Source organism: Xiphophorus maculatus, chromosome 9 (genome assembly GCF_002775205.1).
Source record: "Xiphophorus maculatus strain JP 163 A chromosome 9, X_maculatus-5.0-male, whole genome shotgun sequence".
Lineage (NCBI taxonomy): Eukaryota > Metazoa > Chordata > Actinopteri > Cyprinodontiformes > Poeciliidae > Xiphophorus > Xiphophorus maculatus.
In genome coordinates, this window is record NC_036451.1 from 9839391 (window position 1) to 9866527 (window position 27137).

Consider the following 27137-nt stretch of genomic DNA (forward strand, 5'->3'; position numbering starts at 1 on the left):
AGGTTTTGTACACTAGAAATTTAGTTTGCCAAGCAATTTGATAATTTAATTTAGGTTTTTTCTTTAAAACAGAAAAATAAACAGAAGCTTTTGAAGCCTTTTATTGAACTACATGTACTGACAAAGATTGCTAACATTTCTATCTCAATATTCTCACTGTGTATTTTAAATGCACAGCAACAGTTGCCTGTAAGGTTGCTGATTATTTCATATCCAACTCAAGTCAAGTCAAATTTATTTACAAGCAACAGGAGTTCTGCACATGTGAAAAATCCAGTAATGCACTAAGAAAATAAGAGAATACAGGTAAAATATGGTAAACAATTACAATAAAGGATGTCATAACTCAGCTGTTTGGTTGTAATACCAATGTCAGCACAGTCTTAATGTAAAGGTTTAGTAGACGTAACATCAAAGTACTGTATGTTCTTTAATCTGCTCCTTAACTCATCTACTGGCCTGTCTTTAATAATGTTTTAGGAGTGTCAAACATTGGGATATCTGACTGGTATGGAGATCCTTATCATTCAATGACTGACAAACTATAAACTGATTTCTCTATAAAGAATGGACAGTCTGCAGCGAAGCAAAGACAGATGAAATGTGATCTTTTTTGAGATGGTCTGTCAGAGACACATTTTGAACAGGCTATAATAAGAAAAGGAGAGTACCGTATATCAAAGTGTAAAATTTATGAGATATGAGGGAGTGAAGGACTTTCACAAGGTTTAAAAATAAAAGAAATAACTTTAAGAGCCCTAAGTATGAAAATGTTCATGGTCAGTGTAAAGTCACTACCTTTATTAAGAATTAACAAATGTAAGTTTTTTTGTCTTGTAGAAACTTAAAGAAAAAAAGTCTGGGAAATCAAATGTTGTTCATACTCGCCTTTCTATTTATTCAGACCTGAAAGATGATCAAAAATAGTTTAATACTTTTTCCAATTTTTTTCAAAACCCTAGACCCTTTGTTGTAGTTGTAAAATTTCGGAAATGCATTTTATGACTTGTTAAATCAGTGGTTCCCAAAGTGTGGGGCATGCCCTTAGGGGTGCCGTTACAGGGGGGCGTGGGAAGCGTTATGGATGAATGAGAAAAAAGCAAACAGTTACACAAAAGTGTTTCACTGTAAAGATGTTTTGTAGTGTGTTTTGTTGCAACCTGAAGTGTGAAATAAACTTCAGTGGGGTTTGAAAACAAAATATGTGTATAGGTTTATGTCTGGTTGAATGATGTGTGTGCCCAGTTGAATTTTTTTTCTCTTTTGGGGGGATTTTATTGTAATCCATAGGGGGGCGAGGCAGAAAATCTTTGGGAACCACTGTGTTAAATATTGCTAAGTTTACATTGTTGCTAATATTTTGGGTCAAAAAAAGAAAAAAGCACAGTTGCTGTTCACATAGGTTTTATCTAATACAGCAGCTGATAAATTACTGAGTTAGTGACACATGAAGCCGCAGACTTTACAGGTCTGTTTGATCCTAACTAAATACAAGACAATAACATTTTTAGCAGTTCAGTTTCATTTAGGGAACATGAATTTTCTACATATCTTATATGTACATCAGGGGTTACTGGTTAAAGCATTAAAGAAATAGAAATGTAAAGGATTTTTTTTCATCTAGAAAAAAATTAAACATGTTGCTTCTGCCTCACATAAAAAACCCAAACCAACAAAGATTTGGTTGAATAAAACTCCATCTGAGGCAGTGTTTTTTCTTCTTTCTTACTGGTGATTTCAAATATGCTTCATTAAACACTGATTGTTATATTGGACCTGAAATTGCATTTGTTAGATCTTCTTCTAAGGCACAGGTGATGAGCCCTTGTGCTGCATGGCATGATTCATTCAGAGCCAGGTTTAAAAATGGGCACTTTTGTGCGGCAGGCTCTTGTGGCGGAAGAGATAAGAGACTTTGCAAAAGCCCTTTGAACAACAAGCTTCAATAACAACTTCAAATGACCTTTTATTTACCACTTTGCTATGAATGCTAGCAATTGGCCTTGTTTTCCCTCCCAGCCTACCTGTCTCCTTCCAATTTATTTCCGTGTGATGTCCCCACCTAATGCTGTGATCTGATGTTACAGATTTTTTTTTTTACTCACTGTCCCCTACCTGCACCCTCTCACTCCCCTCCATTTGCATGGCAACCCTTCATCAGGCAGCTGCTGCTTATTTCTTCCTTCATTTTGAATTCTAATCATTTCTTTCAAAGGAAAGCATCTTTAAAGCTCCTTCTTCAAGTGTCCACACTGGGAGCAGGCAAGCGGCTATCCAACACCCACTCAGGCTGCTCTTCTTCTTTACACATCACTACTGTTGATGAGGCGAATATTTGTTTGCAGGCTGCTTCTTCAAGTTTGGATAGAATTGAAAGAAAATCAGGAACGAGGTAAGAATCACCTGTAGCTGTAGAGAATTCTAAGCAATTTTTATTTACAGAGAAAAATGTTAAGAGAAACAAGTGAATATTTTTACTGTTGCTTTTAACTAATGACTGAAATCAAGATTCAACATTGCATTTTAAGAAAAATGCCATTATTTCACTGTTTTGGCATAATTCAAAGAAAAAATACCTAACTTTAGAATTATTTTTGATTTAGTTATTTTACATCTTATGTGTTTAGAGTTATAATCTGTTCATTAGTTAACATTTACAGATGATAAAGTGATATGTAGAGTAACATGTCATGATTCAAATTTCTAATAAATTAGAAATGTGTTGCATGGAAATGAAACCGGTGACGCTTTTCTCAGTCTTTATGGTTGCTAAGTTTGGTAGATAAAGAAAACAGGGCACAGGGGGGACATCTGATTTTGACAGTTTGTTTCATATTCACAACCTCATGTAAAGACAACCTGCAATTAAATAAATGATTACTTTTACAACCATGAATACAAGCCTTGAAACTTATTCAAAAACACATAGGGGTCCCATTAATCTATTAAAAGATTATAACAAATGCCTCTTGAAACATAATACTTTCTTTGAATATACTTTTGGCCTCTGCATGCATAAAGATCATTGTGCAGATCTGTCATTGGCAAAAAATCTTTACAACTTCCTCACACAAAAACACTTTTACTCTGCTAATGATTAAAATTCTTCATTTAAACTTCTGGAATTTTTTTAAGCTTCCCTTTATTATTTGATAATAATAAATATCTCCAAATACCAGATATTTACAAACATCTTTTTAATGGCTAAAACAGGTCCTTGTTTTTATACTGAAAATACAGAATATGACTTCTTTATTCCCTACAACCTGTCCAAATATAGTCTACAGTAATTTATTTAGCAACATTTCAACAACATTTAGATATAATTAGCTGTGCTTTCATAGACACATTTTCAACCTCATGTTTACGATGTTTAGACTAGAAATCTATGTAATTTTTTTTATTGGTTTTCTGCATATTTATGGCTCAGGGCAGAGACACTGATTACAGATCTGAACTCCAATAGTCAGTGCTGAATGTTTTTTAATAATATTTAGTGGCTTAGATGGTCAAAACGTTTGGGAACATCTATGGTATTCTTATAATCTACAGATTACTATACCCATTGCATTTTTTTTGTTTCATCAGAAGTGAATGTGTTTTTACTCAAATGGACATCATGTCTTTTCCATCTTGCAGAGATAACATGAGGTTGATCCTGGTTAAACCCACCAATGCAACAAGACGTCTTGACTCAACAGGTGAAGCCTTCCAAGATGGAGAACATCAACACTGTGCTACAGGAGGTCCTGAGGAGAAGCACAATCCATTCTCTGGAAGCCCAGACAAAGAATCTTCATCTCCTCAGAAGAGTCGCTGCTGTGCTTCATCTTCCCTCCATGAGAAGTCGAATGGAATCAATCCTCCAAGAGGCTCGGCTCAGAGGTCGCCTTCAAAAACACAGAACCTTTTACTGTCACAGCTGAGTGACCAAAACTGGCAGCTGCTTTGTGGGGAGGATCCACCCTCAGCAGGAAGAGTGGAAGACATTGTGGAAAATCCAAACCATATTAACAGATGTGGCTGCCCCTGTCCTGATGCTCTCCAACATTCTGACATCTTAAGTTTACAGCCACAATCAAATAAAGAAAGTGTCCCAAGAGGCAGAACTAAGAGAAGCGTTTCATCACCTCATACCCTGCCTTTCCTTGAAAGCGTATACCCGTCCACCACTTGCCAAGTTTCAACACAGCAAACAAATCACAAAGATCTTCGCAAACCTTCTACAAACCACCCGAGGAACATCATCGTGCCTCAGTGCTCTGGCCAAGACGGTGATAAAGATCAGCATTGCAATCATAAAAAAGTCAGAAACTTCAGCCAAGCAACTCATTCTAAGTTGTTCAACATTCCTTTAAGCTCAGGTCAGTGTGCTATGAGAAATAAGAAACTCTCTGCACACAGTTTAGATGTCAACTGGAGAGACCTTTTTGGCAAAGAACCACTTTTGGTGCAGCAGCATCAAAGAAAAGACTCTCACTGCTTCGCAACTGATGATCAAACATGGAAGCCATCTGGAGAGTCATCCTTTGCACTGAAGTGCCGCCATCTTCCTTACAATCGCCTAACCAGAGCACCATGGGGAAAAAGATCAGCTACACCAGCCAGTCAGAAAAGTTTCACCTCTTTCTCTACCAGCCAGTGTAGTTTGCTTGAAAACCAAGATTTGGTGGAGAGAACAAGAGAACAAGAAAGTCAGGTATGTTATCTTTTTTCATTGTCCTTCCTGTTAATTTAGGGTTTCCAGAATGTTTCAGTGGAAAAAAATTATGATCTTCTCACATATGCTTTCGGAGTTTTATGCATGCTGTCCTTGATTGCGACAATTGGCAATACACTGCTTGGTGAACAATGACACCTTCTTTTGTAGGAACCCTCTCAGCATCTCATTGGATCCAAACAATCACTCCCTAAACTCTGCCCTCCATTTTCTGATACCTTAGAAAGTGGTAGTGTCCAAAACGGGGATGCAGTGCGACCACTCAGCAGCCTGGGCACTTTAAGCTCTAGTTTTGCAGATTTTCCTTCAGACCAACAGCAACTTCAGCTGCTTCAGAGTGCCATTCTTGAGGACGCCTTCTCCAAGGTCATCGGAGATGACTCCAGTAAGGCCAACAGTGAAAACCTGATCACAACAGAGGGAAACAAACCACAGAAGAAGACCAAGGACATCAGCTACCGGCTGGGTCAGAGGAGAGCTCTATTTGGGAAGCGCAAACAGTTGAGCGACTACGCGTTGGTCTGTGGGATGTTTGGTATCATCGCCATGGTCATCGAGACAGAGCTTTCAAGAACTTTTTACACTAAGGTAACCTATAACTACTGAGAAAATACTGAGACATGATTGGGTCACTCTTTTAAAAAGACATGTTCAATGTGAAATATGTACTACTACATACCATATGCAAGGCTGGCCTCGTTGAAGGCTATTTTGTGGAATAAGAAATACAGTTACCTACTAAGGTTTCAGCCTCATGAAAACAAAGCCACTGAGGCACTCAGATATGCTAATATTCTCTCTCCATTGTGAACAGGAATCCATCTATTCTTATGTGCTGAAAGGATTGATCAGCATTTCCACTGCAATTCTTCTTGGACTCATTCTGATGTACCACGCAAGGGAAATACAGGTATGATAGATGACTGTTCAACACTTTTAGTGTTGCTTTTAGAAAAGATTAAAACCAATAACTTTAAAATGAGAAACAGGTGTTTAATTAAGGAAAAATATCTAAAAATATTCAAGCATGGTTTATATTCCCTATATTCACACATTTTATCCTTACTTTCTGCAAAATTATAGGCATAATGTTTGAATAACCTTCTTTTAAACACATAAAGACTCTATAATATGGTTGAAAATTGGCTGTGATTACAAAACACTTGTGCTTCAAATTTATTTTTAATTTTAAATCAATAAGCTCTGAATTTTTGGAAATGTGAAGACAACCTGCTCCAGCTTATTGGGATGGAAAAAGAATATAGTGTCACTTTGAACATTGGGTTAATCTGCTTTCGATAATACAATCTGCTTCAAAAGACACAAACAAAAGATATAACAATTCTATATGCCTATATTTTGATGTTTTTTATATATATTATTGTCCCATGGTTTAATGTTAAATATAAACTGATTTTAATCAACCAGTTCTTTTGGATCAAGTAAAATAGATTAGATTAATTTTCACTGAATTAATCTTACAATTGAGGAAATTTTATTTTTTATTAATTTTGTTCATTTGTAATAGTTGTTCATGGTTGACAATGGGGCAGATGACTGGAGGATAGCAATGACCTTTGAGAGGATCCTCTTCATTGTGTTGGAGCTCCTCATCTGTGCCATCCATCCAATCCCAGGCCAGTATGTGTTCACCTGGACTGCCCGCCTGGCCTTCAATTATACAGCATCTGTAGCAGATGCCGATGTAGACATCATTCTTTCTGTCCCGATGTTCCTGCGTCTGTACCTGATCGGACGTGTCATGCTGCTGCACAGCAAGCTGTTCACAGATGCCTCCTCACGCAGCATCGGGGCCCTCAATAAGATTAATTTCGACACTCGTTTTGTGATGAAGACTCTGATGACCATCTGCCCCGGGACTGTCCTGCTGGTCTTTAGTGTCTCCTGTTGGATCATTGCAGCGTGGACAGTGCGTGTATGTGAGAGGTATCATCTCAGAGTTGTTATAATTTATAGTCTAACAGAGATTTTTTGTGTATAGTTTTCTTAAATTCTTATTGATGCATTTTCAGGGCCAACATTATACAAACATGCTCACTAATAGTTTGCAACGTCTGCCACGACCAAAAGCTTTGACATACTTAGGACTCTTTGTTTGACTACCTCTCTAATGAGGGATAACATAATTTAAATTGTTTGCTTTTTTGGCACAGACCTGGCTTTCAAGCTTTGCTCTTATGTTTTCAAATATTAACGTCAGACTGAACTTGAAAACAACCAGTTATGTTGAAGTTTATATTTATATGAAGAATATATTTGACTTGAAGTTGAAGAGGTCGTTCCCCATCTTCATTATTCAATCCATTTTGTGCAACAACTGAACTATTCTACACCATGATGCTACCATCGGAGTGTTTGTAGGTTCCAAAGCCTCACATTGGCTTCCCCACAACATACTTCATATATTTGTGCCCAAATAGCTCAGCCTCAGTGTCTCACCTGAGTATAGAAATTTTCTACAGAAGCTTTGTCCATAGTTTCCAATTTGAGATGCAAAACCAGGTTCTCTTTGAAAAAATAATACAAATGTTTCTTCTTGAGCCTTGGCAGTGGCTAGGTTCTCCATGAACATCCTAACCAATTTCTTGCCTTCTAATGGTCACAGTTTGGGTCAAATGATTAAAACTTGACAGTAATCCCAACATTTTTGTGAGCCATGCTTAGTCTGGGTCTGTGGCATGAAACTGGATACTTTAAATCAACTCATAAGCTTTCTGAAACTCAAACATTCAGTTTTGTTCTAAAAACAATAGAGCTTCTTGTGGAATAATGTTTCCACCCTGAAAAATTAACTTTTCCAATATATATGACACCCTGGTCTATGGTGATCAGACATGTAGCTGTAACACTAAATGCTACTACAGCCCCTGCTGTTCTGTCTCAGTAGGTATCATGATGCACAAGAAGTAACAAGCACCTTCCTGGGAGCAATGTGGCTGATCTCCATCACTTTCCTGTCCATTGGTTATGGAGACATGGTCCCTCACACCTACTGTGGGAAAGGAGTTTGCCTCTTGACAGGAATTATGGTGAGAATGAATACATTTTTATGAGTACTGAAATTAATATCAAAATTAATCTTTGGTTACAACTGAATGAATCTGTTGTGATGCCAACCGCAGCTCTTCCTCTCCACAGGGAGCAGGTTGTACAGCTTTGGTGGTGGCTGTTGTTGCAAGGAAGTCAGAGCTCACAAGAGCTGAAAAACATGTCCATAATTTTATGATGGATACTCAACTTTACAAAAAGGTCTGTTTTTACCCAATACTGCTTTTTTCTTGAAGACATTTTTTTTTCAGTCAAGAATATTGTCAGTTTTTTGCTTTACATTTCAGTTACCATTTTGAAATGAACATATTTATCAAACTAGTTCACACCTGCAAAGTACCAAAAGAAAATAAATGTAAGTCATAAAAAGACAACCTATGCCATTTTAAAACTGCTGCAGTGCTTTCTTGTTCTTGTGATTCCCCTTCTCAGATAAAAAACACAGCAGCAAATGTTTTAAGGGAGACTTGGCTTATCTACAAAAACACAAAGCTGGTCAAAAAGATTGACCACGGCCGTGTGCGGCAGCATCAGCGGAAATTTCTGCAGGCCATCCACCAGTAGGTATCACTATTTGTTTGTTTGTCTCCCTCTTGAAGTATAATTAGGCACTTTTTAATTATAGATTCTGTCAAGATAAACTGTACATAATCTTAAATCCATTTAAGACAAATGAATGTTGTTTTTTTAAATTCAGACTGAGAAGACTCAAAATGGAGCAAAGGAAACTAACTGACCAGGCAAATACTGTTGCTGATCTCGCAAAGGTTTGTGTAATCTCTTCTGAATTATGGAGGAATACACCAGAAAACTATAATCAAACTGCTGTTTTTGAAGAGAGAAATACATATTTACTTCCATTTTATTCATTTCAAACCTAAATATGTTGGGACATCTTTAGGTTGTCCCAACATATTTGGGACAACCTAAAGTCCCAAATATGTTTGGGAGCATGGACTAAGCATGCTAAGCATGGACTCTGAGGGTCCATGCTTAGCTTACATTATTAAATATAATGCTAAAATGTTGGACACAATTGACATGTTGCATTTTATTTTTAACTTTAGTGGAAATCCACTGAGAGTCTAAAAACCTAATGCTCAAACGGGCAAATAACAAATACACCTAATATAGTATAAGGAGACACATAATTTTTGAAGAATTCTTAAGTTTTAGCTCCCACTAAATTATTTTTATGAAATCCAGCATAATTTACATATAAAATAGAGCAGAATGTAAACCAAAACTTGTTTTCCTTATCTGCATAGTTTACTGAAAAGCATTTGCGACTGACTGCATCTATGCTGACAAAAACACAATAAAAATATCAAAATATTTCCAGAGTGCTGGACAATCTCTTTGCTGTGTTTCAGACTCAGAACATGATGTACGATCTGGTATTAGATCTGCAGCATCGAACTGGGGAGCTGGACAGGAGGATTGTGGCTCTGGAAGAGAAACTGGACTCCATCCTTATCGGAGTGCAATCGCTGCCAGTTGTTCTATCTCAAGCAATAGCAAAACTACAAAAAGATTTCCTGGATGACTTAGCGTGCCGCGTTCACTTCCTGTCGTCCTCACTGAGCTCGGAGTGCTGTTCAGCACATCCCAAGCAACTTTGTCCTGGATCAAGCACACCAGAGACGCCGTACAGCTGAGAGGCCTCCCTGAGTTTCCTAATTTTTCATATCAGTTGGAACTGTACCAAAAACCATGATTATTTCCCTTTAGGGGTGGAAAAATAGGCCTGTTTATTTTCGTCCATATGGAAGAAAATAAATAAATTGATAAAAAAAAAACATTGTTCTGTAATGTAGCATTTTAGAGTGATTACCTCAGGAAGGCTAACTTTGTAAGTCTTTTGCTATTATTCAGTAACTGAAATCCTTCAGCAATTGAAACGAGACACTGCAAGTATTTAATGAAATTTTGAAAAACATTAATATTTAGAGATCAACATTACATATATTTAAACTCAAAAAGTAAATAAAGATTTTTTTTGTGCAGTAAAAGTTCAAGATGTCAAGTGTCCAATGTGGTTCTTTGTTCATTTTAAAGAAAGGTAGATATTTTCTGTAAGTATCAATGTAAGTATATTTATTTTAACACACACAAGAAGTGCTCGTAGAAACCACACTACTCTCCCAGAACTGCTCTGTTGTTCCAACCTAAATCCAATGCCTTTGTGAATATCTCGGTATTTATATGAGGGGCCCCTCATATATTTACACTACCCATGTCCATCATTCTTACCAAAGTGTTTATTAATTTCTTGTTTTGTTTCACCTATGAATGGCTTTTCCTAAAATGTAGCTGTTTAATTTTAGTGCAGTTTGGGGGAACTTCGCAAAATAAATAGGATGAATGCAAGGAGTATATTTATTCATTGTTTATTTTTTCTCTCATTTTGCTTTACTTATCAGTTTGTGCAGGGATAAAACAAGATATTGCAAAAATGCTTTCTTAATTATAGGGAATTTTAGTTTTGTAAAATATAACTGAAAGTGCAAATAAACATAAATGTGGTATTTGAGAGTATATGGAGAAAAAAAACAGAATCAGTCATGGATTAAATTTATATATTTCACATTTATGGTTGAAGTTTATAACAGTTTTCATCTTAAAGAAGATCAGTATTACAAAAGAGACTGGTGGATGTTTAAAATAGCCACAGTTTTAAAATGGACTTACTATTCTAATCTTCTATTATTTTGTTTTCAATAAAGAATATTTACATGCTGGATGGTGTTGAGTCATTATATTGCAAGCAATGATAACGTCAGATTTTTCTTTCTCTCATTAAATTGTTAGATGTCTGCTGTTTCTCTGACGTCTAAGCTCTCCTACCTATGGTGTATTCCATCTTTGGCTAACATCTCATTTCAGGCCTGTTTTATTAATAACTTTGTAAATTTATACAAATATGATGTGTACATATCTGTTAGAATATAGTAGTTATCATCTGTGATGAAAGATGAAATCACTCACTGCCTGTGATTTTCTTTTAATTTCCTTATCTTTAATCTGTGCTGATAGGGTCGAACCTCCTCACCCCATATTGATGAGGCACTATCTACCACTTCTCAGGTTTCAGCACAGCAAACAAGTCACAAAGACCAACTTAATAGTTGGGGGCTAATAATATTTGTTTTTAATATAATTATAATTACACATAATTAATTACATCAAATAAGTCTTATGTTTTTCTGCAAGCAAATAAAAAAATGATGGCTGGGATTTCTTTAAACCCCATAAAGCAGACATACTTTATTTTTCTCATGTTTTATTTTTCTCTTCCTTGGATAAGATATACATTTACTGTCAACGTTGTTTACCAGGACCGCCATATGTTTATTCTGCAGAGAACTTTGTCTCGCGATAAACTCCCAAAGAAGAACTGCACCCACGAGAATGTCGTTTCGCGCGCTGACACTAAGCTCCAGTCACTCTCCAGACTGACAGCTCTATTAACCAATCAAATCTGAATAGTGTGAAAGAAGCAGCCAATCAGCATGGGGAACTCCTAGAGCAGGCGGGTTAACAAAGTGTTGAAGAATAACTCATTGATCAATCTCCAACAAGGGTAGAGTTGGTCGCATAAACCCTTTGATAGAAGTTACTTGCGGGAGGAAAACGTGCACATTTATTGCTTAGCCGACATTTCCCTGATTTTTATTTTGGACGATCAAACAGGTAAATCTTGTTTTGCCACTTCTGTTAACTTTCGACATTTTGTTAATTTCGTTTTCACTTGCATCTTTATTCAGTTGCTAGTACACAGAGGTTAGCTAAGTCCTGTGTTGTTTCTTTTGCTGCCTGTGCGGAACCACTAACAAGGCCGCACATCTAGTTCAGGCTTTGTCAAGTTCTGTTATTAATCTTTTTTCATTGTTCTTTTTTCATATGTAATGTGGTTGTTAAAATGGCTGAAAAAAAAAGTCTTTTATCTGTAACGTGGTTTGCTGTACGCTTTAAAATAGGTTGGGAAGAAGTTATCTTGTTTATCTGTGCTGAAATTGTAACTCTTACTACCAACGGTTAAATTTGCTAGCTTAATACTTTGTCGCTTTTCATCTATTTTCACGTAGATGAAAATACGTATGCTAACATAAGACTGCTCATTTTCCTGTTTCTTGCTTAAAGTGAATAATTTGGTGGTTTTGTTTGCTCTTTCAAAAAAGAAAATGGTAAAAGAAACTAAGGTAAATGGTGAATTCTAAGTTGGAGCAGCTATTTTATTTTTCTCTTCCTTGTTTTTTTTAATGTTATGATCATGTTTTGTTCGCTTTCGAACGACTATTTAGGGGCCGCATAGAGCGTCTCAGTGAAGCCGAGCAGCCGTAGAGCTTTCCCCTCGTCACTCACTGGGATCCAAGTGCGTTATATTCGGGTAATATATCAGTGTAGAACCTAAATAATATAACATTTCACCGTGTTTTACAGTCAGAAACCGAAGGCACATTGTTTGCTAGCGCTCCCTCGCGTCCGGATGTGCTTTTAAAAGAAAATGGGAGTGGCCTGGAGCCCAGTTTCCCGCACTGTATTTAAATCAGCCTATTCCCTCCCTTTCTGATAGTGCTGATGACAGCCCACTGCTTACAGCGGCACCATACTGTACTCTGAGCAGGAAGAAGTCATATTTCTGATCGGGACAACAGAGGAACAGTTGGGTATTGCAGACAATGAAGTCTAATAAAACAATGATGTTGATGGCAATGATAAAACGGGGCTAGAACAGAAATATCCTTTATTGTTCCACACAGTCGGGTAACTTCTATGAAACAGCAGCAAGTCAAAGTAAAATTTCAGAGTGCTGATTCCCACAAGGTAAAAAAAACCCCATACGAATAAGAGACTGACTTATTCCTCAGATAAGAGACACATTTACAAAATAAGACAAAAGCACTACAACTTATTAAAAATAGCATACGTGTATGACAAGAAATATGCAGCAGCAACAGAGTACGGTACTTTAAAGTGGATCAAATTTTATCCACAAGCTGTGGATAAAATCGATAAACAACTAACAAGAGGTTAAAATTTTATATGAGAAAACCCCAAATAAGAGCAGAGTTGTCTAGTCTTCTTGTGTTTATTGCGAGCAGTGATGGTTATAAAGTCTTAACAGCTGCTGGGAGGAAGGATCCGTGTTTGCGCTCCTTTTTGTACCTAAGATGCAGCAATCTGTGACTGGAGGCGCTCTCCAGTTCAGCAGCAGTTCATGCTTGGGTGGGAGACATTGTCCAACATTGATGTCATAAGTTATGCTTTGTTTCCAATGAGCGGGACGGGTAGGTGTCTAAGTTGCAATCAGTTATTGCATTTAGGTTTATGAAGTCCTAATGTAAAGTGGAAAGCTTATAGACAGTTTAGGATGCAGGTGCAGTGAAAGATCTGTGCACTGATCGCCTCTGTTCCCTCACCTGACCTCTACAGTAAGTGAGTAAAATTTGGGTCACGTGGGTGAGAAAATGCTTACCCTTTTTGTGTTTTTTTAAGAACTCAAATATCTTTTGAGGTGGGAGCCAGCACAAAGATGTGAAAAAGACTAAGATCAGGAGACGCTATCAGAAGTCCTGTTGCAGTATTTTGAAAAGGCTGGAAACCTCACAGGAGAAAGTAGTTAATCCCAAAATAAAACGCTGTTTCAATGGTTGAATTTTTCAAGATGATGGAGGAAATGCTAGTTCTGATTATGGCATTTATTTGCCTTACAGAAGAAAAATGTATAAATTAATCCATATTACCTAAATATCATTTTTGTTTTCATTTCTTAAGAATATTTTCTCCTAATAAAATGTATTATGTTATTACTTACGGTAATCTTACCATCTGCAGCAATGTGTTGGTTGAAAGGAGTAAATGTTCTTTCACTGAGCTGCTATTTGGAAACATTTTTCACATGAAGTTAAAGTGAGATTGTTCTGCAAAGCTAAATGTGACTGGAGTTAGCGTAATCGTGTTTTGACAAAAAAGACTTTCAGCCATGTTTGTGCAAATTGGTTGTTTTCATAGGGCAGCTGCAATGTGGATTCAAGTTCGCACCATGGATGGGAAGGAGACCCATCGGGTGGATAACCTGTCCAAACTCACCAAGGTGGATGAGCTGCGTCTCAAAATCATGGAGCTGTTCAAGGTGGAGCCGGAGAGGCAGAGACTTTTCTATCGTGGAAAACAGGTGAGATGGTGTGGGTTAAATAGTTCTTTTTTCTTTTGGTCTGGTTTAACTAAAGTATAATTCTTTACTGGTGTTGGATCTCAGATGGAAGATGGCCACACCATATTTGACTACAACGTTGGCCTCAACGACATAGTGCAGCTGCTTGTTAGGCAGAAGGCCCCTGCTGCTGACGTCGTCAAAAGCAAAAACAAAAATAAAGACAAAGACAAAGAAGCCGAGCTCTCCGACTCGGATTCTGGCTGCGGCTCCACCCAGAGCGAGTCCGACAAGAACTCGACCCACGGCGAGGTCGAGGGTCAAACTGCTGGGACCTCTGCTCAGACAAACGCAGTGGAGCTCGTCTATCCTGGGTTTGGATTTTACAAGGTAATTTACAAAGACTGTAGACTGGATTAAATCTGTTTTATGTCTACGTTATGTTGCAGAGAAGTTGGGAGAAAAGAACTCATAAATGTAGCCATTTAACTTCAAAAACAATTTTTAGTCGTAAATTGACTACTAGACTTTAATTATGCATTTTTACACAATTCAGAAAGATTAGTTGGTAATTATTCAGTCTCCAAAATCCAGTTTTAAGCTTAATGGACGTGGTCAGTTACCATCTTCTGTTTTTGTCCGAAGATTAATGAGTTGGTTGATGCAAGAGACCTAAACATGGGAGCATGGTTTGAGGCCCAGATTGTGAATGTCACAAAAACAACAAAGACGCCCAAAGAAGAGTCCGATGATGGAGAAGAAGAGATCCTGTACCACGTTAAATATGAAGAGTAAGATATTTATTTATTTTTTGCTATTTGGAGTTTTACCAGTTATGTCCAGTTAAATGCATTTACACTTTTAGTCAGCAATTTTGGCATGTTTTTTACATTTTTGGATGTTCATGGTCTTGAGCTTAATAACAAAAACCGCATTATACAATATTTCCTTTACGTTCCTATGTGTCCCTGCTAGATTTTCTGCTTGATAAATGTCTGAGAAATTTAGAACCATGCTGGTTACAAATCTGTGCTTGTGTGTCAGCTGGCAGTGTGGATTTTGAAGGGAGCTTCCATCAGTGCAGTGTAGCTGTTTGTACCTGTTTTTTCTCTTCACCATTAAATGCACCGCAGTGCAGCGCTGTTTGGAACACCTGAGAGGGTCATGTAACTTACACTACACTTTCACATAAACTGTTCTAGTTATCCAGAAAATGGTGTGATTCAACTACTGGCCAAAGATGTTCGCCCGCGGGCACGCACCGTCTACCAGTGGCATCAGCTGGAACCAGGAATGGTCGTTATGGTCAACTATAATCCAGATGACCCCAAGGATCGTGGCTACTGGTACGATGCTGAGATCAAGAGGAAGCGGGAGACTCGCACTATCCGTGAAATCTACGCCAAGATCATCCTTGGGTAAGTTATTTTTCTAGGATGAGTTTTGCTTAGCTTTATCTGGGGAATTATTGCAGCCATCTGTGGTGACAGGTGAGCACAGTAGCAGTATCTCCGTTAGTGTGGTTTGTGATGACACAACGGTTGGTATGTAGAGGCGGATTTCCTGCTGTGGTCTCTGTGGATTGCTCAATGCTGGTCCCAGTGTTGAGCTCCACATTTTTACCAATTTGTTTTTTGTTTGCAGGGAAGCGGGCGACTCTCTTAATGACTGCCGGATCATGTTCATAACTGAAATCTATAAAATCGAGGAGCCAGGTTCTTCAAGTGACTTGCCAGCTGGAACCGATAGCCCGTTAAAAAGTGAGTTAGAAGATTGTGAATCATGGATGATGTTAACCTTAAAAGTTTGGCGTCTGATTCGTTCTGACTTATTCCTCAAATCAACTGTGAGGGTCTTCTGCTGACCAACCATGTTGTTATTATTCTTGTATAAATTGTTACTTAATAATTATAATTTATCCTTTAGGATCAAATGGACCTGAATGTAAGCATTGCAAGGATGATCTGAAGAAAAACTGCCGTTGGTGCAACTGCCACATCTGTGGCATCAAGCAGGATCCAGACAAGCAGCTTCTGTGTGACGAGTGTGACATGGCCTATCACACGTACTGTCTGAATCCTCCACTCACCTCCATCCCTGAAGACGAAGATTGGTCAGTAGAACCTGAGTTATGAGCGTATTCATTATATCCAGCACAGTACTTTCTAGAGTTATTGGTATTTTTCTCTGTTGCTCATTAGTTTCTCTTTTTCTTTAAGTTTCAACGTAATATCTGCCTTGTTTTTAAATGTTCATTCAAGATCTAAATTGCATATTTTTTGTTGTTTTTTTATACTGATTTAAATGCAATTAATGATCTTTAATGTTTTTTGTTTTTTTTGTAAAAGTCTGATATCAATGCTTTACTGTGCACAGGGAAGCACAATTCAGGTCCAGAATAAAAGCTGGGACAGATTTTTTTGTTTTTTTACAAAGTGTAAAGTTTTGCCAATTACAAATCTCTGAATGTAGAATAATGTAGCTTAGGTTTGATCTGTTCAAGAATTAGTGGTGATCAAACGTAGTTAGCCTTTTTTACTGACGTGCTTGGATGTAGAATTGATTTTAACCTTAACATGTTTTGCCTGCCGTCTCAGGTATTGCCCCGGTTGCCGTAACGACACCAGTGAAGTTGTTCTGGCTGGAGAGAAGCTGAAGAAAAGCAAGAAGAAGGCGAGGATGGCTTCTGCAAGCTCGTCCAGCCAGAGAGACTGGGGAAAGGTGACACAGAGCAGATCTGTTCATTACAGCAAAGACAGTTTTGAGTAGTAAAACCTTTATCTGAGTTCACTTTAATTTACTGAATATTAGTCTAATTATGAGTACAAGCAAAATAAAAAAAAAAGCAGAGTTATTGTCTCTGGTAGCTTATTGTGGTAACCTCTGCAGGGAATGGCCTGTGTGGGTCGGACCAAGCAGTGCACCATCGTCCCATCCAACCACCACGGTCCAATTCCAGGTGTTCCTGTGGGTTCCTTGTGGAAGTTCAGAGTGCAGGTTTGTACAACACTGCTGTAACTGAAATCCACTTGGCTAGTTTAAGAGTACTATTTAATAAACTGTTTAAAGGTTGACTATTACATGTATTAATGTAGTACACATGACTAATGCTAAGGTTTTTAACACAATCTGCAAGATGTTAAGTAAACCAAGTGGGTTTAAATGACTTATCTGTATAGACTTTCAGTAATTCTTCATTCATTCCCAGGTCAGTGAAGCCGGTGTCCACAGGCCTCATGTTGCTGGGATCCATGGCAGGAGCAATGACGGAGCCTACTCTCTTGTTTTGGCAGGAGGCTATGAAGATGATGTGGTATGTTGTTTTCTAAATATTTATTATTTATTTACTTTGTTTACAGTTTAAAATGAACATGTCACATGTTGCTATGAAAAAACATTTTCACAGAAATGGAGTAGTTAGAAGAAAGAAAATCTTAGAAAGTCAACCCTGCCTCTAGTCATTTTTTTTAATACCAAATTTGATTTCCAATTTTAGGGGATTTTTGTTTTTTCATACAAATACAAATGACACACAATATCTTAAACTGGCTTTTATTTAAATAATTCCTTCTGCAAGTTTACCTCAATTCACAATTGAAATAAATAAGCTGTAAAACACATAATGGTATAATTAAAGAGTTTTTGATCTAAAAATAAAGTATTTATGTGACGAGAATATCTCAAAATGATTTTAGTCTTGATTCTGATGCCATTTGACTTTAATGTTTGTGCTATCTTTTGATAAAGGATGATGGCAATGAGTTTACCTATACTGGCTCAGGGGGGCGAGATCTGTCTGGGAACAAGAGGACAGCTGAGCAGTCATGTGACCAGACTCTGACCCACATGAACCGGTAGAGTGTTTGAATGTACAATTCAAAGCACAGTGTCTGGTACCTCAAATTTATATCATTTTTATGGCTCATTAGGGCTTTGGCTCTCAATTGCAATGTCCCTGTGAATGAGAAAAATGGAGCCGAGTCAAAGAACTGGAAGCAAGGCAAACCGGTCAGGGTTGTGCGCAGCTGCAAAGGACGCAAGCACAGCAAATTCTGCCCTGAGGAAGGAAACCGGTATGACGGGATTTACAAGGTAAGAGGAGAAAGTGACACTTTGTAGGACCAAACTTTCACCCTGAGCATCAATTTATGGTTTTCTTTGCATCTTCTACTTTGCACAGGTGGTGAAGTACTGGCCAGACAAAGGCAAGTCTGGTTTCCTGGTGTGGCGCTACCTGCTGAAGCGCGATGATGATGAGCCGGCACCATGGACCAGAGAGGGGAAGGAGCGCATAAAGAAACTTGGCCTGGTCATGCAGGTGAGGGGCTTAGCAGTACGCTTTGCATCAGAAAATGAACATCACAATGTTCATTTTCATAATGATTTACCTTTTGATTCTCATTTGCTTGATTATATGTTCTGTAAACTGTCTGTGATGGCTGCTGTTCCAGTATCCTGCCGGTTATCAAAAGGAGAAGGAGAACAAAAATGAAGTGGAGGAGGAAGAGACACCCAATAAGGCGAAGAGGAAGAGAAAATCTCAGGGGAGTGGTAAGTTCTCTGTGGCTTTAACTGGTCGGATTGTGCGCCTTTTGTTTTTGTTTTTGTTTTTCACTTCTGCAATTTGCAGATAGGAATTCTCTGTTTTGAAAGAGACATTCACATTCTCTGAGAAGACCTGATGGATTATTTCAAAAATATGAAATACTTAGACAAATAAATGGGTAGAAATAAATCTGACTTGTTTTCTCCAGAATCCCCTAAGACCGTGCCTGCCAAGACTCCCAAGAAGATGAAAGTGGAAGTTTACAAGCTTTCACAACAGCAGAAATCCCTCATTAAGAATGACCAGCCAAACAAGAAGCTGTGGGATGAAGCTATGGAGTCGCTGTCTCTTGGACCGGTAACATGGGACTTTAGAGTATCCATAGTTATATCTCTGCACATTCACATACAGATCTACATAATGCATTTCCCTCACCGAAATGATGTACCTGATGTGTTTCTGTTAAGTAAACTGGTTCTAGTGCTGAACTGGTGCTTGGTTAACACCAGTAATAGCTCTAGTCATATTAGCAGTTCTGTCTCAGCCTCAGATGTTTGTTGGGTCAGAGAAAATCAGTCTTCATCAGGTGGTCTCACTGAGCCCAATAACTATATTAAAATCTCCAGAGTTAATATTGCTTTGAACTTTCACAGTATATTTTAAAAACAACTGTAACAATCAGCTTTCAGTAACATGGATTCTCTGCAGGGATGATGGTAAAGCTGAAACGTATTAATCATTGCAATACTGGTGACACCACTTAACCATTTGCTTTAATAAATCCATCTGACATTTTGACTCTAGTCTGCCTGCCAGCTGTGTGTTTAGGTAAGCTTATAGGATTGAATTAGATTATAAAAGCTGATGCCAATGAAGTGTTCTTGCCAAAACCTGAAGCCTGAATGAATGAAACCCAATTTTCACCTCAGAAGAGACTTTTGGTTAAACACGACTGTGAATACTTTACTGAAAAGATTTTCTTTTGTCATTTTCTGACATCTTCTTGTTTTGTCTTTTTTTTTTCCTGCAGAAATTTCTGACCAAGGTTGAAGAGGTTTTCCTTTGTATTTGCTGCCAAGAAGTGGTCTTTCAGCCTATAACCACAGAGTGCCAACACAATGTTTGCAAGGTGAGGACCCAGAAATCTTCAATATTAACTTAACATTTGATTGATGGTTCTGTCTCATTTGCAGCCACTAAAACGTGTGTATGTGTATTCAACTCTTTTTACTCTGATGTTCTTGAGTAAAATCCAGAACCACTCTTTTTCAGACTTGCCTGATTAGAAGGGCATGGAGCCTTTCCTCTCTGATGCTTTTGTTTTTAGACACTGAAAGTGTGATTGGTTAGCACACTTTTAATTTAATTTTATTTATTTTATTATTTTATTGATTCGTTTTGTAATCTGTGCATGCCTTTTCATCTTGCATATAAATGGCTTTTCTGGGATTAGCATTGTTAACACCGTCAAAAGATAATCTGTATAAAATGCTTGGTTGCAAATCAATATTAATGTTTTTATCTGTAGGAATGCCTCCAGCGGTCTTTCAGGGCAGACGTTTACACTTGCCCTGCCTGCAGACACGACCTGGGCAAGAACTACTCCATGTCTGTCAACAAAGATCTGCAGGACATTCTAAGTCAGCTTTTCCCAGGCTACAGCAATGGGCGATGATCATTACTCCAGTCTACTCAGCCCTCAAAGAAGCGCAATGAAACCTTTACGGGGGAATTTCCAGTTGAGGCAATAAAGAGTTCGCTTCTCTTAATATATTTTCTATGAATATAAAGCTAAAGTTTTTGTGGGCTAAAATACATCCATTTTTACTGTTGAGCTGTTATGTTTGTCTAATATTCATTGAGAATACATTTAGAACTGGTTGTACCGTTACCCTTTAATGGCAATTAATCCTCCACATTTTGCTTAGCTACAGGTAATATTCCTTATTTAAATTTAACCTATCTTTTCCCCCATATTCCTTTGTTTTGCACTCATTGAAGAAATATTGGTCAAAAGAGGTAATCTGCTTCCCCAAATTATCTAAAGATCCTAATCTCTAAGGCTATCAGTAGGTGTTTGATGTGTATTGGTTTTCTTGTTAAATTGGTTGTGATTGTTATTGAAGTCTTTTGAAAAGTCAGACATTTGATCATTTGATTTCTTGAGTCCAGACGTAATCATTTCATATGACAATGCCTTGATGTGATAAATTAACGAAGAACTTAAATTTGTAATGACTCCATAAAATGTAAACAAGAAACAGATTTTTTTTTAAAGCTCTTGAGCAAGAGGAGAGTAGTGTCTTATCAGTAAGCCGTGTCATCAAACGTCAACATGTACTGTTAACCCAAAAATTGTCAAACAGGATTTTTTTTTTTTATTACTGTAGGTTTACTTTTTGAAATGGATTACAATTTAAGGAAAAAAATAGTTTGAAAATATCTATGTTTTTCTTTTGACGGATTTTTTTTTTTTTTTTTTTTAGGTTACCCTTTTCGTGGTTCACATTAAATAGTCCAAAGATATGGTTATGCTTAAAGAGTGTAAAGTAGATATTCTATTCTATTTAGCTCTCTGGACTGTCCTTAACACTCAAACCTACTTCAGCCTAGAGACTTGATTTGTATTTTTTCTAAAGTTTAAAATGTATACATATTTGCCTGTCATGTAATTTGAAGGTTCAGTTTTGTGTCTTCCCAGTGGTCATCTATAAAATTTGATTCCATTGTAAAAACAAGAAACGTTTGTATTTTAATGTTAAGTACATTTAATATTTGATATAAGCTCTAAAGCTTGCTGTAACAACCGCTTTTGTCCGTTATGTTTTTCTGTTTGGTCAAATTCTCTAGCAATGTGCAAATTGTCCTGAATGCAAGCATTTCTTGTGCCAAAATATCTGCAAATGTTGGGAAATGTATATTTTTCTGAAATTGTAAAAAAAAAAAAATTTTTAGTCCGTTTTAGAATTCATGCGTGGTTTTAGCATTCGCTGCACATGTTTGGTGCAGAAATTGTCATTGTTCAATAATAAAAAACTTTAAAAAGATTTAAACTGAATATGGATATTTTTTTATTAGTACTTCTGTGATTTAATAATCGACTGAGTATGTATATTACATTTTAAATACGAAGTAATTTTTAGTTTAAAAAAATTCTAGGCTTAAATTGGCTCGCCCAAAAATATAGGCGAATCATTCATGGTTTTGTAAAAGCTTTTAAGTTCAATAAAGAATTAAGAAAATGTTTTTTTATGCGTTACAGGACTATATATTTGTGTGTTTTGCCTTGACTGCAGAGCTCCGCCAAGTCGTGTATGAGAGTACGTGCGTGGCGTCTGGTTGGTTGGTTACAACCCTCTGATGATGAATGTTACTAGGCGTAGGATTTGAGTCGCTGTTTACCCTGTCACTCATGCGATCAACCAATGAGATTACAGAAATTCTATAAGTGTCCCTGTCCTCAACGTCACTCAACCAATCACAAGCCAGTATTCTGAGGGCCTAAACCCACAAACAAGCTCAGCCACAGCTGCTTGCTAAAGCTAAAAGAAAATCGATAAACCAAACGAAACCAATTCGTTTGAGCCAAGCAGAGAGAGGACGATAATCTTCTGCAGGAGGTAATGTTTCCGAAGCGTATTTTACTAAAATATAAAGTACCCAGACTTTGTAGTTTGACTGTGCTGTGGGTTGTCGTCGCGACGTTTTGTTTGTTTTTTTCTAATTGCAGATATGGTAGCTGTTAGCTAGAAAGCTAGCTAATTTTATTACAGCTGTACTTACTATATTCGCAATTGTGTGCGTGAGTGTGTGTTTTTAAATGTTTTCCTGTTAAAGAGACTGAAGAGTAGCCTTAGTTTTGTTCATTGCAGTTGCCAAGTGTGGCAATATTTTAGCCTCTGTCATTTAGAATAGAATGCTAGTGGTGTCAGCTGAGCAGGGCTAGCAGCAGTAACGGCATTGTAACAATAATTCACTTTGTTAATGCCACATGAGACTTTTTTTTATTTGCATGAAGCCGATAATATCTAACGAGCATAAGAACAATAAATGTATTTAACTAGTGTTTGCATTTAGGACCATTTTAAGGAAGTAAACTGGATACAACATGGAAGTTTCGGGCCCAAATGGAGTTAAAGGTATCATTTAGGCCCCTTCGTGTTGTGGTTTTGGTCGGCAAGAGTTCTTCTAGGCTCTTATCCAGTAAATCTTACTTTAAATAATTTAGAAATCGTTTAATCTGTGACAAATGGCTTTTTTCAAAAATTGCTTTTTTCAAAAGCAATTTGTAGATGTTTTTGGGTAGTTGGTGGATAGCATGTTTTTCTTTATAAAGTGTAGAAAGTAGTGTTTACCCGTTTTATCTCTTCAGCAGCTTGAAACCAAATTAGGGATGCTTCTCCATTTTCTGATGCAAATACCCTTGAAGTTGCAAGCCCCATTTGCCTGGGGAAGTAACTCTGCCCTACATATTTGCAATCGGTGCTGTTTTGCGACATTTATATTAAAAGTGAAAATATTTTTTTATTATTACAATGTAACATGTTTCTTACTTTACTGTAATACAGGAGCCAAAATGGGACTTTTAAAATAATTTTGGTGTTGTAAAGTTGACTATTCTGGGGTTTCACTTTAAGTAAATGTAATTTAATACATGCAAATATATTTTCTAGTGAAAGTCATATGTAGATGCAGTGTTCTTAAAAATGCAGACCAGCTTTTCAACAACTGTTGAACTATAATAAAATATCTACTTGCACTGCAGAATTTGCAAAGTTTTTATGAAATTTGCCGAAAGACATATCTTAATGTTTACACATTGCATGCATCAGACTCTGATATGTAAAACGTGTTTTCTCAGTTGTTTTCTGTCATGCTCTCCCTAGGGATCATATATGTTTTTTGCTCCCCTCTGAATTAAAATATCAATGATATTTAGTAATTTATCTGTACAGAAAAATAAAACAGATTAAAATTAGTTGAAACAACTTAAAGCTAATTTTGGTCAAGTCAGATCTTGGTAACTATCAAAGCTTTTTTACAACTTTCTTCTGTCATTATTGGATCTTTATTCTGCCAATTTTGTAACTATTCTAGTAATATGACTGTGTTCTTGTCATGGTATGACTTTATTCTTTTAATTACATAAAATCAGTTGAGAGGTGTGGTACACCCTGGGCCATCAAATGTTAACACAGGAGAGACAACCGTACATACACAGACACTCGCACCTAAAGGCAATTTATAGAGACCTATTACTCAAAAGTCATGTTTTTGGGTTGTGGGAGGAAGCCAGAGTACCCAGGCATGCACAGGGAACACTTGCAAACTTCATGCAGAAAGATGCCAAGTAGGGGTTTCAATCCAGTATCTCCTTGCTGCAGCAGAACAACAGTGTTACCAATTTATTAAAATGTTGACAAAATTATACACTGCCTGGACAAAAAAATTTATCCGTCTGGACGTAACTAAGAAAATAGTTACGAGCTTCCGACATGAGTGGTTATCTTCACATGGCAACAAGTTGTTTAACCCCAACTGATGCTGAGTTATTTCTAAAACAACTGTGTTGAAAGATGTATCCTGTGGTTGTGGAAACGATGTTGGTCTGTTTAAGAACGGTCAAATAAATGGCATCGAGCAGATAAAAATATCTAGGGAGATGACAGAAATGACTAAAACCATGTTAAGAACTGTCCAGTGCATTATTAAAACTAGAGTGTGGAACAATCGTCTTTCAGAAAAAAGTGTGGCCAGAAAAAACATCCCTGAATGAACATTATCATTGATCAGTTACCCTGGATCACACTGCATGCAACTCTGCTCCTCTGCAAAGCCTAGATGTGCTCCCAAAACCATGCATCAGTGATTAGAAGGATGAATGATGTCATATAAAATACTATAGTCTATGGGTTAACTATTTGCAGTTTCTGGGTATTTGCCGATTATCAATCATTAAAAAGCCTAACCTGCTGATACCAAATGATTTGTTTGTAATGTCACTAAATATAGCAAGAAAGTTACAGAGTTGGCAACTGTGGTGTGATTATTGTTAACTGAAAATGTGTAGACATAATCTGGTGGACTAGTCAATCAGTCAAAGCTTTCTCACAGAAGAGTATAATGGTCGATTTATAGACCTTTTCTGAGGTAGATAAGATTGGTGGTTCTCATATAAGTATCATCCGATCACCAATTTCCCAAATTAAGAAAATTGATGGAGCTAAATTAGTGCACCCCTACTTTAACTTTCAAATCTTTTGCCGTACATTGCTCTCTCATACTACTACTGTGACTTCAGTAAAAAAAAAAAAACTGGTTTCAGAATCACATCCACATTTTGTGTGTACATTGTAGGGCTTGAAATATATCTAACTTTTTATGAAAATTTCACAAAAACACAGCAGAGCCACACTTTATCAGCTGTCAGACATCAATGCAAAATGGACAAAGCAAGTTGCTGAACAGATGCTGTACAATAGAGACGGAGGACACTGATGCTATAGTTACTGACTAAATCAGAGCTCAGGACACAAAATACTGTGTTTGGTTGGTCTTTGAGCTAATCAGAATACATAACACACTGCTTTGATTTAGACTTCAGAAATTAGAAATACAATACTGTACAATTTAAAATTGAAGTACAAATTTAGCGAGGCAGCACTGAAACATCCACTGTGACAGAAAACTTTATTGGTGTCATTGTTTTTTCTGGCTTGTGGCTTAAAATTGTGTTTTTCAATACAAAAAAAAATCAATTGTATGAGTGTAACAAATACATAAGCACAGATCATTGACAACACTTGACATGTCAAATAAATTAGCTAATGTTATGAATCCGTGGAGACAAATGAACCAAAAAAATAGTACATAAGGTGTGGTAAACCATATTCTCAAGCACAACTTTTGGATGGAGATTGAGGCAGGGCCATTTTATACAGCTTAACAACAGTTTTAAACAACCTGCGTTAAAAAAAAAAATTGGGAAGTAGAATTTTCTTCATGTTTGTTTTTAATTTTTCTGCTAAAGTAGCAGTGAATGTAAGGTTGTGATATAGGCAAACATTTACCTCTTATAAGTTTAGTAGTATCTTATTTTTGGTTAAAAAAACAAAACTAGATCATATTGGAGTGCATCCAGGATAAATTTGCATTCCTCTTTCTTGTTCATACTTTAGACAGGATAATCATCCATAGGGGTAGCTTAGCACTAGTGCTGCACAAATTATGCTGAATATATCTCAATATTGGTGAATGACACAGAATGAATTTACGTTCAATTAACAAACAAATGTTAATACTTTGGGTTTATAGCAACAAAAGACATGCTTATTATAGGAAGCTAGAATTTAATGCTTGATGTGATGGTTTATTGTGAATGCACCTAACTGTGTTTATCATACTCGAACTGGGCTTTTACATTACATACTACTTGATTTTCACAGTAGTATTTTTAAAAATAGGTCATGCCCAAAGAATCAAACCCAATTTTCCTTGCTGTGCCCCACAGATTTACCTGCAAGAACCGTAAGCATCTGATGGATACCGACAAGTCCATGGAGACGGTGTCGGCTCCAAACCCTGGCCCCACTGCACCCCCTGATCCTGGTCCGGTCTCTCTTCCTGCTCTCGGCTCCAGTCCAGCTCCAGATCATGTTCCCATCCAGGAGCCAGCAACAGCTGAAACGCCCAATATCCCGGTGACTTCAGAGCAACATGCAGCTCCAGATATCACCCCAGTTCTGCCTGTAGACCTAGATGGGACTTCCAAATCCATTCCAGGTTTTGAGCCATCTGCACTCCAGCAGGTCGGACCAGGTCCACCACCTCTTCCCCCAGCTGCTGCCAAGAACCCCAGCTGTAAGATCATGACTTTCAGGCCTACCATGGAGGAGTTTAAAGACTTTGCCCAATATATTGTGTACATGGAGAGTCAAGGAGCTCATCGTGCCGGCCTGGCAAAGGTAGTGCTGCCAAAAAATATGCACATATAATAGATACTCGTTTTTCTACACTTGAATTCATTAGTCGTCTCTACACCAAGGCTTTTTGTTTAACTACGTACATTTCCAGTCTAAAGAATAATGTAGGAGGTCAGGTGGATATTAATTTTCTTCATATAACTGCTAACCTTCCTTTTTCATGTGCAGGTAATTCCTCCAGAGGGCTGGAAACCTCGCCAATCCTACGATACTATTGAAGACATGGTAATCCCAGCCCCCATCATGCAGGTGGTAACTGGTCAGTCTGGTCTGTTTACCCAATACAACATTCAGAAGAAATCCATGACTGTGGGTGAATATCGCAAGCTGGCCAACAGTAAAAAGTGAGTTGCTTTTGCTTTCGTTTTTGTAAGTTCTCTGTCATTTAAACCATTAAGCTAGCAGCATTTCTTTTTTTTTTAACATTTCTTGGCTATCTCTTAAAAGTTTACTCTCCTACATGCACACAAAAGTAACATGTTAAAGACCAGTGTTTGATACAATGAAATCAAGAAAAATCTGTGGGATAAAATTTTGTAGACGACAGACTGAAATAAAAAATGGAAAGAATTGAGAAAATTTAAGATTTGTTGGAACTTAAGTTGTAGATGTCTATATGTGTTTGTAGCAAAAGAGATATCTGCACTTTCAGATAGGAGTACA

General features: G+C 37.3%; 3 protein-coding genes across 6 annotated transcripts in view; all 3 read left to right on the forward strand.

Moving 5' to 3' along the window:
* Positions 1–2220: 2220 nt before the first annotated feature.
* kcnn1 (potassium calcium-activated channel subfamily N member 1) lies at positions 2221–10328 on the forward strand. Of its 3 annotated transcripts, XM_023339291.1 has the most exons (11): positions 2221–2392; positions 3640–4699; positions 4871–5308; positions 5535–5630; positions 6249–6361; positions 6497–6667; positions 7626–7770; positions 7880–7990; positions 8222–8349; positions 8487–8556; positions 9163–10328. In XM_023339291.1, the coding sequence occupies exons 2-11, from the start codon at positions 3647–3649 to the stop codon at positions 9445–9447; spliced, it is 2610 nt and encodes an 869-aa protein (XP_023195059.1). In that variant the 5' UTR covers positions 2221–2392; positions 3640–3646; the 3' UTR covers positions 9448–10328. The 3 variants fall into 3 exon arrangements, with proteins under 3 accessions (XP_023195059.1, XP_023195057.1, XP_023195058.1); XM_023339289.1 differs by having other exon boundaries at positions 6249–6667; XM_023339290.1 differs by having other exon boundaries at positions 6249–6667; positions 7629–7770.
* A 1034-nt stretch (positions 10329–11362) lies between these two features.
* On the forward strand, positions 11363–21550 carry uhrf1 (ubiquitin like with PHD and ring finger domains 1). Its single transcript, XM_023340257.1, has 17 exons — positions 11363–11482; positions 13805–13967; positions 14052–14336; positions 14592–14737; positions 15149–15364; positions 15591–15706; positions 15873–16059; positions 16544–16667; positions 16836–16943; positions 17155–17259; positions 17694–17800; positions 17876–18038; positions 18127–18264; positions 18398–18497; positions 18701–18849; positions 19523–19621; positions 20021–21550. Exons 2-17 carry the CDS (start codon positions 13815–13817, stop codon positions 20165–20167), a joined length of 2343 nt encoding a protein of 780 aa, XP_023196025.1. The 5' UTR covers positions 11363–11482; positions 13805–13814; the 3' UTR covers positions 20168–21550.
* Positions 21551–21997: 447 nt separating this feature from the next.
* LOC102235480 (lysine-specific demethylase 4B-like) overlaps positions 21998–27137 on the forward strand; it is a 54329-nt gene continuing 49189 nt past the window's right edge. For both annotated transcript variants that reach the window (XM_023339812.1, XM_023339813.1), the window contains exons 1-3: positions 21998–22112; positions 26003–26456; positions 26643–26818. In XM_023339812.1, the coding sequence (XP_023195580.1) occupies positions 26031–26456; positions 26643–26818 (602 nt within the window). In that variant the 5' untranslated portion in view covers positions 21998–22112; positions 26003–26030. The remainder of the gene's footprint in view (positions 22113–26002; positions 26457–26642; positions 26819–27137) is intronic.

What these genes read in the sequence shown, in the direction of transcription:
- kcnn1 (XM_023339289.1), top strand. Translation starts at nt 3,647, where the DNA reads ATGAGGTTGATCCTGGTTAAACCCACCAATGCAACAAGACGTCTTGAC. An exon ending in CAAGAGAACAAGAAAGTCAG is followed by an intron (nt 4,700 to 4,870) that starts GTATGTTATCTT and finishes CTTCTTTTGTAG; the next exon opens with GAACCCTCTCAGCATCTCAT. An exon ending in GCCTCTTGACAGGAATTATG is followed by an intron (nt 7,771 to 7,879) that starts GTGAGAATGAAT and finishes TCCTCTCCACAG; the next exon opens with GGAGCAGGTTGTACAGCTTT.
- uhrf1 (XM_023340257.1), top strand. Translation starts at nt 13,815, where the DNA reads ATGTGGATTCAAGTTCGCACCATGGATGGGAAGGAGACCCATCGGGTG. An exon ending in TTTTCTATCGTGGAAAACAG is followed by an intron (nt 13,968 to 14,051) that starts GTGAGATGGTGT and finishes GTTGGATCTCAG; the next exon opens with ATGGAAGATGGCCACACCAT. An exon ending in TACCACGTTAAATATGAAGA is followed by an intron (nt 14,738 to 15,148) that starts GTAAGATATTTA and finishes AAACTGTTCTAG; the next exon opens with TTATCCAGAAAATGGTGTGA.